At 36.7% G+C, this 12,934-nt stretch overlaps 1 protein-coding gene across 1 annotated transcript in view; it reads left to right on the top strand.

Moving 5' to 3' along the window:
• LOC145985546 (uncharacterized) overlaps positions 1-12,934 on the top strand; it is a 143,150-nt gene that overhangs the window by 122,077 nt on the left and 8,139 nt on the right. Inside the window, exon 7 of the mRNA XM_083119616.1 lies at positions 7,491-7,615. Coding sequence (XP_082975742.1) covers positions 7,491-7,615 — 125 coding nt within the window. The remainder of the gene's footprint in view (positions 1-7,490; positions 7,616-12,934) is intronic.

Raw genomic sequence — 12,934 nt, forward strand, 5'->3', positions numbered from 1 at the left:
TTCGTAAAAACTTCAAAGTTCAACTCGGCCTGATACCAGTCTTCGAGATCCTGTTTGTTAGATTGCAACACTTCAGCACCAGGCGGCACATGAGAACTCCCGCCTTCTGCTTGCGGAAAGTTGTAAGCTGTCTGAATGTTGACTTACAAATTTCTGACCGCGAACGAGCAGTGCCTACCGGCACATACCTTTTCTGGATGGAGAAGAGCAAGGAATATAGGGAGAAGAGCGGGACAAAACCTTGTTTGTAAACCTACAGCCAGAGGCTTACAGCAGCATTGCAAACCTCATGTTTAGAAAAAGTGTTGTTCATGGACGTCCGCAGTATTTCTTTCCACCAGGGAGGATTAAGCAATTTTTTTTCTTCAGGGGTTGGGGTAAACTAGGTATATTTCCCTTCTCAAAATATTCTAATTAAATTCGAAGTTAACATTTTTCTGCAACGCCCTTACAATAATTAACAATTTGATGTGACTGAAATGAAATTATATGTGTGAAAATGGTTGACATTCATTTTTCAGGAAGTGTCTCCTTGTCTTGCCCCTTCTGGACATCCATGGTGTTGTTTAAACTCTGAAATTATGCTACATACTACTAAATTGTTCTGGGATCTTCATATTATTAATATTATTTTATAACAAAAACATAAATATAAATTCGAATGGTTGAACCAATGGCATGGGTTCGATGTTATACGTGAAAAGTTTGAGAAAATTCAACCACAACGAAAAGTGGCCCTCTTGTTTTATTTATATCCCCAACTTACAAACGACATTTTCAACTTGTGCGAGATTTAGCACCATTATGCTTGGGTTGGTTCCAATGAATACGCGTCAGCGAGACACAGGTCCTGCAAGAGGAGGGACTCCAGTGTTGTCGGGTATGAATGGTTGACTGCAAAGGAAATTTGGTGCTTCAAGGAGGTTTTTTCCAGGAACAGGGAATTCTTAAGCAAAAGTCTAACAGAAAGGGGAAAAAGGAGAAACCTAAAAATGAGTGGGATACGGGAAAACTAGATACACATTGATATCCTAAATTCTTGTTTCTGTTTTCCGCTTGTAGGAATCAGAAATATTAAGATCTTTGTTTTCCGTTTATGTATGAACTCAGCTGGTAATAATTGAGCTTAAAAAAAAATGAAAGCTGGAGATTGAACCAATTTTGCAAATCTCATGTCAAATGTGAACCAAATATTATTAATTACATAGTCCGTGATTCAAACACACTTCGAACAATCTACGAAAAGCTTGTTTATGATCTTTTAGATGCTAGATTTGCTTTTACACTATCCTAAGAATGCACTTACATGTCCTTTGATAGAGATTTCTGGATATGTCCGTACAATTAGCAGTGAGCATTTCTTTTATATTTTATATTGTATTTTTTTTTACTAAATATAGGGAATTTTGAGGCAAGAGAGGGAATTTATTTATATCAGAAAGGGATATTCCCCTCAGTCCGAAAGATCACTGCTTTGAGCAGTGACCGATTTTGGATCTGGTTTTCTTTTTGTTTCCCCCTCCTTGTTCGGTGTTTGTTCAAGTCTCGAGGTATTGCTTTTGCGAATTCCATCTATTGAAAAGCGGACTGTTGTCCCTGTTCTGTGGTGTGATATAGTGGAACCACGAGCAAAACATCTTGCGCAGACCCGCGATTCCTGTGCTCCGTACCCACGCGAGTAGGGGACTGGGAGAGTGGACCATGCTTCCTTATGGCCCGAGGTGGAGGGAACAAGGGAAAGCTGCGCGAGGACTTTTCGTCCCAAGGTTTTTTTTCCTTGTGGTTGATCTATAGCGAAGTGCATTATGGAATAAAATGAGTGTGATTGTGCGGTGGGGTGGAGAACTTTTTGAAGATGCCGTTGTCCAGCAAGGATTTTGTTGCCAAGAAGAAACTTGTGGATCTAGGTAGGTCCACCCCTTCCTTCTCTAGCAAGCATAGTAACAGAAACGAAAAATAAAGTGCGCCGATTTTGTGATTCATGGTACGAAGCTGATACTTGGTTATGCGGTTGTAAAAAGTATACAGCACTTTTCTTTTTCCTTCTTTTTTCGTTTCTATATTATTATTATTATTATTCATTTTATCTAACTTTGCATATTTTTTATCGTTACGTTACTCGTTGTGATAGGGATAAGACTGACTTAATTATCAGTTGAAATGTAGGAGATATACTCAGCCTAGCAAAGAAAACACCAATCCCAGGGATTTATCCAGAATTTTTAATTTGGTGAAAATTTCCAGGGAAGTGTTCTGAAAAGTTGGGGGGGGGGGGGGGTTGATGTGTGTGGATAAATCACTAACCATGTCAGCCCAAAAATAAGCACAACGGGAAATAACCTCCATCATGATAGGCTTACACTGTTGGAAAGGTCACATTCCGCCACTGACCAAAAGGTAGACGTGGGAAACAAAAAATTGAGCTGTTCAAACTCCATAGAAATACATTCAAGAAAACATATCCAAACACATTACGCACCTTAAATAATACAAGGCCACTCAGAATGTCTAGATACTGAAAATCGTGAAATCATTTTCCGAAATCTGGATCTGGAAAGGATTTTTTTTCCCAATTCTGGTATGACATTATGGAATCCAACACACGTTCCTAAATAAATCACCAAATCCATAAGTGTCTTTGTTAAGTTTCTAGAGTAATATAGGATATAATTGTAAAGAACAGTGAGAATTCTAGATAGGAATGTGTTCTATATTTTTCACAGACAGGGCAAGGCATGGTCTCAGGGGGGCAACTGCCCCCCTGCCCCCCTCTAGCTATGGGCCTGATGTCAAGGTGAAGAGAAAATAATTCTTATAACTGAGAGTTATTTACAAATCAGGGTACTACTTTACTATACCGGAGACACCTATCAATGATTTATTTCGCAATTTTTTACATTGCTAACGTACTATTCTGCATTGCGGAACATTTCTTTAGGTGAAATAATGAATTTCTAACAAAAATAATGTCTATTTCTTACATTAACGAGTACTTACTGTTGTTCCTTATTTCCCACAAACCATCCATGGGTACCCCCAAAAACCATTGACGTTAGCCCGAAAATTCACGATAGCCCCACGAACCATCACGGGGACGAGGTATGCCTACTAGGTTAGGTTAGGCCTGTTAGGTTAGGTTCCATTAGCACTCCTTTCGTTCAATTTAGCATATACGGACAATACAAGAGCGTATTGTGCTCTCGTGCAGAAAGCAAATGGCGGCAGCAGCAATAGCGCGTTGGAAATAGATTTTCGTAGAAAACCACATGCATTCGCATTAAAATGGATCAAAACTACATTCCCGAACATCAACAACGCTACAGAAAATTATTTGCGTAAGTACTTTCTCCTGTAAATTTGAAAAATCCGTCTCCGGTATAGTAAAGTGTTACCCAAATCAGATTTAGATACAATGCCATGTCATTATTGAAATAGTAAAGTGTAAATCACCAACCTGAGACCTTCTGTAAACAAACCGTCTCACTGATTCGATGTATCACTCCGCATCAGCTGATTCATGACCGCCAACTACTGCAATCATCTGCTGTTACACACATAGAACTCGACTACTCCTTGCTGTTCACATGATTATTTTTAGAAAATAACCAATTATTATAAAATATTATTATGTACACAAATCTCGAATATGCATATTCCTACAAAATGTTCACACTTATCTTGCTTTGCCATGTCACCAAGCTATTTGACGAAGTGCACTATATTTGGCGGAACAAAAATCATTATTAGGATGCTTGTCAAAGTTTCCAATCGCAATAAATTTACGAACTTTTTTGTCTTGTTTTGATCATCATCATCATCAATATATTTATTGGACTTACAGCATTGCATATGGCTGTTTATGCCCATTATATATTTTATTTACATAAGATACAATTTACATAAAATCTACAAACAAATTTCAAATACACTCCTGTCTATATCAAACCTTAGAAATATACATTACCATGTTATATCATTTTGTCTAAAAAAATGCAAATAAAATATATTCAATTTGCATGCAAGAAAGAAGCCAAATTTATGGGAAATGATCACTGGTGCAAAGAGTTAACCATAAAGAGCATTGGCTTTAAAGTGACACGTCATTTGCGGCAGCCTATCCCATGCTACAAATTGGCCATTGTTTTACCTTACGTAATGAATCCTGTAACAATGCTGGAATTTTCGTGTGGATTATTTTACTTCTATGAGTTTGCAATGCTTTCTGCATGCACGTGGTTTTGTTTACAGAAGGTCTCAGGTTTGGTGATTTGAACTTTAATTGTATCTATTTTGAGTATAATACAGGTTATTTCTGTCATAAAGTGGTAAATTAACGAATCTAAAAGTTTGATTCTTAAATACATTACATTTATCGCTTTATTAGTGAACACTTTAATACTGAAATACTACAGTAGGCACTATAGTTGTGTAGTTTTACTACCGAATCATCTAAAACAGCATTTCTTTTACTAATGACTGTGGATAGTGTGGTATAACAGATGCCTAAATCTGCAGCTGTTTCAGTTTTAGTTTTATATGGATTAACATCCATTTTCTGTATAAATTTTACTTTCTGGTCAAGAGTGTAACTTTTCTCTTTCTGTTGTCCATGGCCGACCAGTAGCAACTGAAAACTGTCACTTCTGTGACATTGTTGTAACTTGGTTACGTAGAAATCAACAGCATTTTCTGAAAATTAGTATGTATAACACCGATTTATGTACCTAGGTATTAATGTATTACATACCTAGGTATTAATGTATTACATACAAATAAGGTTTAGTTAACACGTTTTTAAATTATATTTTGCTGGAACCTACTATGATTTACGTATGAAACAGAATTACAGAGAAATGAGTTACGTATGAAGCAGTCTCAACTGTATTTATTGGTTTTGTAACGATGATATACTCAGAACAGTGTGATATTCTTTTGCATTGCTCTGAGTGCTCAAGATGTTTATTGTTGAGTTGGCTGCAAGATAGAGTTACGGTTTTGTTTTTCAGAAGGCAGCATAAGAACATAAATTGGCTTGTCTTTTTTACTCTTCATGTTGTGTCAGGTGCTCTCATGCTATGTACATTGAATGCTTACTATTAGTTTTAAACTGCATATCCAGAGATGCCTGCTTAGTTTCAGACGTCAAAGAAAAAGAGGACGATTGCTTTTCATCTTTACTTTTATTTGTTTGTGTGAGTTTTTGTTGCAAGTCTACTTTATGCACAGACAGGCTAAGCAGGACTGGATCTACAGTGGTATCGAACCCTTGATTACAAGGGGATGATGTTACCACTATGTGATCAGAGAGGCCTGCTTTTCACCCTTATGCTGTTTGTTTTTGCTGTCTTTTGTAAGAGGAGGGTACTTCCACATGAGTAAGAAAATCCAAACTGAAACACACAGCACATTTTGGTAATTGTAAGGCTAGTGATGATACCAGTAGGGCACAAAAGCCCCTTCTCCTGCCAAAAAAGAAAACTACATAAACATATGCTTTTTTTTTGCCCAAATATATATTTTTAATTGTGTTTAGATGTGTTCTAAATTTGTTCATTTCCCCACTCTTCTTTTTTCCTGGCTCTGTCATTGTACAACAAAGTAGCATAATCTGCATAGAAAAAACATTCACTGTTCCACGCAGAAGAATATACATGCCCCGTCTTCAAGATTGCCACTCTCCACCAATGACTGTTTTGACGAAAATATGATATATTGCTTTTTTTGTGAGTAAAATATCAGGCATCTGCCCACAGAAAGAAATAGTCACATTAGCTTGTATGTTTTCAGCTTAATAAACTAAATGGTATGTTATTCGTGAAAAAAATAGATTAAAAATAAATGGCAGTGAAATATAAACTAGATCCAATCTTTCCTGATGATTTCTCGTTAAAAGAATATTAGATAACCAAGGTTGGCAAACTCTTTTTAATTTTTTCCATAGCTAATGTGGCAGACAAGAAAAGAGGGAAATTTTCCCAAACAAGCCCTCCCTCCCCCCATGCTTCCCGTAAACTAGGAAGGATTCCGTAAACACAAGGGTACAGAAGTGTTAGGTGATTGATAACCCTGTTGTCAATTTTCAGGCATGTTTTTGTGGAGGCTGAAAGGGAGAACGAAAGACACCTCAGTCACTCTCTTGTATTGTGGCCAAACCCTAGGGAAAGCAGCCTTTAGCGACAACCAGTTTGGAAAGAGTGTGCTTGTTTCCTGATCATGAGACAGAAGGATCGGCAGATTCCATCTTGATTGGAATGCAAGAAATGGGTTTTTACCTTCCTGTCAGTCAAGGGAGGTGTGACAGAAGCAACTAGTCTGTCGCCTCCTCCCCCCACCCAGCCATGCTTCTTCCCTCCCTCCTCTCGCATTAAAAATCTAATCACAGGAAGTTGAAGGTCAAGTGCTGAATGAAATAGCTGCAAAGACAAGGAAGAGGAAAAGAGGAGGGAGAAGTTGCGTGGCCATAGAAAAACCTTGGGGCAAATTTTATATCGGCATGGCTTTGAAAACGTATAAGGTGGGAAACTGGAGTTACAGCAAACATAAGACCAGGGTGAACTCCTATTATTTAACATGGACTTTGGCTGGCACCTGTGTGACTGAATGTATTAAGCATGAAAACGTATAATGCGGGAACATAAAAATTGGGGTTCAACTATATATATTAACTTCAGGTCAGCATACTAACAATAAAATGCAAACTTGCTCCAGAGGCATTCCATTATTTTTAGTAAATTCTTGTGGTATTCAATAGTTTTTTAATGCACATTAATGTGGGTTAGTGTAATTTACAGGATGATTGCATGGTGTGCTAACACTATTTGATTCGCTGTGAATGGTATAGTGTCATTTTCTGCAAGCCAAATGTTGAAATTAAATGACAGTACTGACTACACTAAGTTTATTGCTTCAGACTGCTCTTCACCAATACAAAAGTGGAATCTGCATGTAAAGTTGACCAATATGCTGTGGAACATGGACTCAGGAACACCATTAATTCCTTCTTGAATTGTAGTGCTGATGTCTCAAAATACTCATATTTAATTCCCTTCCTCAGTAACAGGTTGTGTTTTCTGTGCTAGAGTTGAGCATTTCCACATTCGTTTACGTTTCATCTGCATCAGCACTGCTATGAAGCCCACTTTGAGGTTTTGTTGTGTGGTGTGAACACTTCTCATTGCATGGAGCAGTTTAATCAGTTTCCACCTGTTGAAGGCATCAACGTAATTCACGTTCTGGCCATTTTTAAACCAATTGGCAGTATTGCTTTGTGCTGAGTGCCATCTTGGATGGTGACTTAGGCCCTGTTGGTGTAATTTTCTCACATGATGTCTTCTTGTAGTCCATTCTTGCTTAATCAGATAGTGTCAGTTCACCATGTGAACAAATGTAGCCACCTTTCAGACTCCCACTGTAACTTTAAGGTAGTACTGCTTGTTCATTTTATGTTAATTCTTTTCACCTTTCTTGTAAATTATTGTTTTTCATTGCAGTTACCTGAACCAGAACCATCAGTTGAATTAGTAAACATAGATGTGAAAGGAACAGGCATCAAAAGTGGAAAATTGTTCATCACTAGAAAAAAACAAACAAACAAAGCCCAGGCAAAATGTGACAGGTATGTATTTTACTGTACTTGTAATTGTGTCCATCATTGTTTCTTGCTTTTCAAATGATATAATAGAAACACATAAGTTATAAAAAATATTTTAAGTTATCATTCCATGTCAAATCAACCAATGGTCTGAACCTAGACATCTCAGAAATTGATAATTTTTGTTACAGCAATAGTACCAGCAAAGTTGACAAAAACTGCCAAATTTCAGATTTTTTGAGCAGTGAGGGTTTTTTTTCTTCAGATTTTTTTGACTCTTAGTTTTTGAGTAATTGACTTTCAAAATATAAAAAAAAAAAAAATTCCATGACATTTTGAAATTTTTGAACAGCTGTAGATCAAAAACTATTTGGCCTAGAGAACTAAAATTGCTGTCATTCTCTTCTGCTTTTAATGAGTTTCAATTTGAAATTAAACATGACTGTGCTATTTGAAGTTTGCAATTTTTCAAAAACTCAAGAGAACTGTTTTTTGAAAATTTCAAAAACCCCCTTTTTTTTAATGTATATTTTGAAGACTTCATTTTACTAGTTGTGTGCAAAATTTCATGAGACTGCAATGGGTTCCTATGGTAATTTTGTATTTTAATGTGTGTGAAATTTGATAAATTTGTTGACTTCCATGTTAAAACCTTAACTATAAGCTGAGTGGTGAAAGTTGATGTCTTCCTATTAATCTATTTTATAATTTTTGGACTGCTTCTGATATGAAAATACCTCAAATTTATCACTTTTAATATCAGGTAAGCAAATTGAAATATGTACATTTGTATTTACATTTTAGAATAGGATACAACTAAAAGGTTATAATATTGAAAACATATAAATACATGATATTCATAATAAACGGAACAAACATTTTTATCAGCCTCAGACCACACATTAGTTTAATAACAATTAATTTAAATTAATTCACTTTAAAAGCATCACTTTGAGAGTATCAAACACAGCTACTTCACTGAGCCCTTCACAAACGACAACTGACTGAAGATTGCATTAAACAATTGGTGATGTTCACTGAGGTATACTGAGTCAAGCAGTGATTGATCAATTGCTCTCACATTTCTAATCACAGTATTTATTGACCTGCCGAAGGCACATTTCATAAGTGACACTCTTTTTCACGTTCATCTCACTCTCCGCTACGATAAGCTGGCAGACTGGAAGGAGTTGCTCAGCAGTATTTTTGACATCCTGAAGGGTTTCAGGTAGAGACTGCTACCAAAGGAAAACTGAAATTTCTATTTCTACCTCCCCCTCCCTCACCTTTAACTCCCAGGCTGCTGTAATGTTGAAACGTTGCAACATAGCAATATTTATGTCATAAATTTTATTGAAACAACAATACAATCTATGCATTTGTGTGTGTGTGCAGAGGGGGGAGGGGGCAGAGAATGCATGATGCCTTAAAGATTACTCACAATCAGTTGCTACCCAGTGGCATAGCGGCTGCCCCTGCAACCCCCGAGATGTGGGAGCCCCGAAATCTGCTCCTCAAATTTTATATAATGGTAGAAATTCAAGAGAAGTGTTGTTTATTTAAAAAAATCGATTTATGAAATAGAATTCGATCTCAGTAATATATGATGACGTCTGTAATAATAGGCAGTAGCACATTGTTTCAGCCAGAGGGGCCCGGGTAACTTGTTATATGGGTCCTCCAAAATGCAGAATTAACTTACTTGCTCACAGATGCCCATCGATAGGAAAATATCCCTCATCTCATACATTTATAGCTACGCAGTTTGTCGTAAACATAGTGTAGCATGTCAATTGTCTACAGTTATCAATCCAGTACAAAGATTCAGTTACTCAACCAGTCGATGTCTTATTGCTTCACAATAAACAATCAATGACCTTTTATCACTAATATTAGTTTTACATGTGACATTAAAAATGTAACTTCCCTCTAAATATTTGCAAGGAGGTCCTCAAGCTTCTTCATATTGAAATAAAAGCTTAAATGAATTTCCCACGTTGTCCACACCTGTTATGTTTTACTTCAAAGGAGCCCAAAAACTCACTAGGAGGTGGAGCCCAGGGGGAATTACCCCTTTGCCCTAAGTGCCATTATTCCCTCCTCTGCCACGCAGGGTATACAGTGTATGAGTCACCATTATTTTGTGAAGTTAATTTTTCTTACATATTTCAATTTTGTGGACATTTCTGTCCAACCAGTTCTTTTCTAATGTGTTACGATTTTGTGCTCAGCAGTGTTTGAAGTGAAAATTCCTACCTGCAAATTTCCTTGTTCGAGTTTGGGAATAGAAGGAAGGATCCTTGTATGGATCAACTTGAAGACAATGCAGTAGGTGGAGGAGAATGCTTATGCAAATTGGAACACTGATGATCTATTAATAAAACGGTCCTTGTTTCATGAAAAAGTCTTAAATAGTATCTATAAAATTATGAATAATTGAGGTCTAATAACACCAAAATTAAACACTGTGTCTGTGGCAACAACCTTTTCTTTGAAAGGAGGTTGGAGGGTGGGAGTCCTTCCAAGGGGCATTTCATCGAGTAACAAATTTTCAGTGAATAGAGTCCCATCGCAGCTTTATTATCTACTTGTATCTATCAGGACTGGAATCTGCTGCTATTCCTTTGTATTGGATTGTAATTGGCCTTGTGATGTTAGGTCACCATTGACAATCTAGAGGTCCGGTTCAACCCCCATAAACTGAAGTGATAAGTTTCTTGAGTATCTTACTCACTATTAGTATTAGAAGCCTAATGTCAGCGGCTCTTACGCTGAATCTTAGCATGGCACAGCCAGGGGATGTCTTTAGGAGCGCAGGCGGATCCATCTCAAAGTCCAAAAGAGAAGTGTTTCGTATCCTTTAAACAATTTCCCCCCAAACAGTATGTTTTTGACGAAGGATGAAAATATTTGGCAGTGGGAAGCTTCTGCTCTTCTCCACAAAAGATTCCTGGCTGTGCCGCTGCGGTGAAGTAAGAGAAAATATTTCCAGATTCTTCTTCCAGTTATTGATCAGATATTCAGACCATCCTGATTTAGTTTCAAGAAGCTGTTGCACTAATATGTAAGTCGATAACAAAAAATGGGATAGGAGAATATGTGGGGTAAAAGTTAATATCTTGTAGAACCAACTATTGTACATTCGTTCCACTCTGGCATCATATTTTTTTTGTCACTAAGGGGGCCCCCAATATTTTAGTTGCGGGGGGGGGGGGGGGCAGAGAACTGCGCTATGCCACTGTTGCTACTTAAGTTCCAAGGTCACCATGTATCACTGTAAACAATCAAGAAGTACATCAAGTTACTCCTCTTGAGACTTGTTCTTTTTCTGTTATGACTCTTGTAAAACTGACTCTCATATCTTATCTCTCATCATTATGTTGTATTAACACATTATTGCCCAAAAAAAATTTCGACTTTTTTCTTTGAAATTTTGGATTATGTAAGAAATACAAAATTTTGATGATCAATCAGTTTTTCATATTTTTTTTAATGTATGAAATACCATACGCTGGGCATTAAGGGTTATAAATACACATTACTGCCCAGCGTATGATATATCATACGTTAGAGACTTTTAGAATAGTTCTGTTGATTCTAGGACACACTGAGATTTTTTTTTCATAAAACACAATAAATATGTTGAGTTTAATTGGTGTATTATCATTACAAAACTATATCAATGTTAGAATCGGACACATTATCATGTGAAAACAATACTATAGGCTTGCTGCTGATTAGAAGGAATACTGAAATGATAGTTCAACAGCTTCAATGTGCAAACGACAAAATGCATTTTAGGGTGTGATCCAACATTACACTTTCCACACACTGTGCACAGTGGCAGGGATGTGGGGGGGGGGGTGGCAGTTGCTCCCCACGTTTTGCCATTTTTGCCCCCGCATTATGCTATCCCTTATGTACCAAGGGAAACTAACTGTCCTTGCCCCCTCACCCCCCAGTTTTGGATCTTAAGTGAAGATGAGCATGATATGATGAAATTGATGAAGGGACATTCACAAAGAACAAACATGACCATGCCAGGATTCAAACCCGGGACCTATGGTGTTGTAGCACACTGTGCTAACAATTTTGACATGATGGTCGGCACAGCACCATCAATTGCACCAGAAAACAGAAATACTAACTTATCCAAGTCTGATCTAGAACCGTTCTCTTCCTCTATCACGTACAGAATAATGCAAGTGATAAGCAGTCAGCAGTAGTACTCGTTAATGCCCAGCGTATAAAATATCATACACTCTTATCAGACATTTCCTGGAACATATGTACATATATAACTCAACATAAAACATGGTTTGTGATATAGCCTCAACACATATGAAAGAGGAAAATAAGTTATCTTTACCTAAAACAAAAATCGTTCATAAAGATTCGCTATGTTCTTTTCAAAGTTCTCTAATCAAGCAGATGAGTGAAGAATACAACCAAGGGTGGTCATTTACATTGCTCTAGGATGTATTGTGGTATTTGGGCACATATGTGAACAAAGAAAATACCACAATGCAAAAATATTTAAGAAATATAACAACCTTGTTTAGCATATGAAATATTATACGCTGGGCATAAAAGGTTAAGAGGCATGATTTAAATACTTTGTATAATTCAAACACCTCAGACCAAAACAACAAGTGACAGGCGACAGAGAGGGTTCAGACCAAAGTGACAAACAATAACCAACATGAGCCCTTTCAGTCTATAAACAAGCATACACATGTTTCAACAACAGACCGAGACAACATGATGCCCTTTATTGAGAAATCGACCCAGTCTGAGCAACATACAAGGGACAAGCAATGCATTATTCTTGTTGCATTTGACTTCGATCTGAAACCTCAAAATTTTAATATCATACATTTATATATTAAAGTTGTTTATACCATGAGAATTTTCTTATAAAACAAATAGCATTACATTACTATTGAAAGTGATAAATATTATAAATTTTCATATTATTAGTAGTCCAAAAAATATAAAATAGATTAATATGAAGATTTCAACATCAATCACTCATTACCTATGTTACCACTGCCTTCATTCAGTAAGGGTATGGTGTCTGGAGCAGAGATGGTAGTACATCACTTCTTTGTTAGTTCCCAGGCAGCGGTAGTTGTATTTTCTCCTGTTTGGCAGTGCTGGTGTGTTTCCACTCAGACTATAGTTATGGTTTTAACAAGAAAGTCAACAAATTTATTAAATTTCACACATATTACAATACAAAAAAAAAAAAAATTGCATTGGAACCTATTGTCATCCCATTATGAAATTTAGCACACAACTAGTAAAATGATGTCTTCAAAACATATTTTCTTTTTCAAAAAA

This window comes from Lepisma saccharinum, chromosome 3 (assembly GCF_977018435.1).
Source record: "Lepisma saccharinum chromosome 3, izLepSacc3.1, whole genome shotgun sequence".
Lineage (NCBI taxonomy): Eukaryota > Metazoa > Arthropoda > Insecta > Zygentoma > Lepismatidae > Lepisma > Lepisma saccharinum.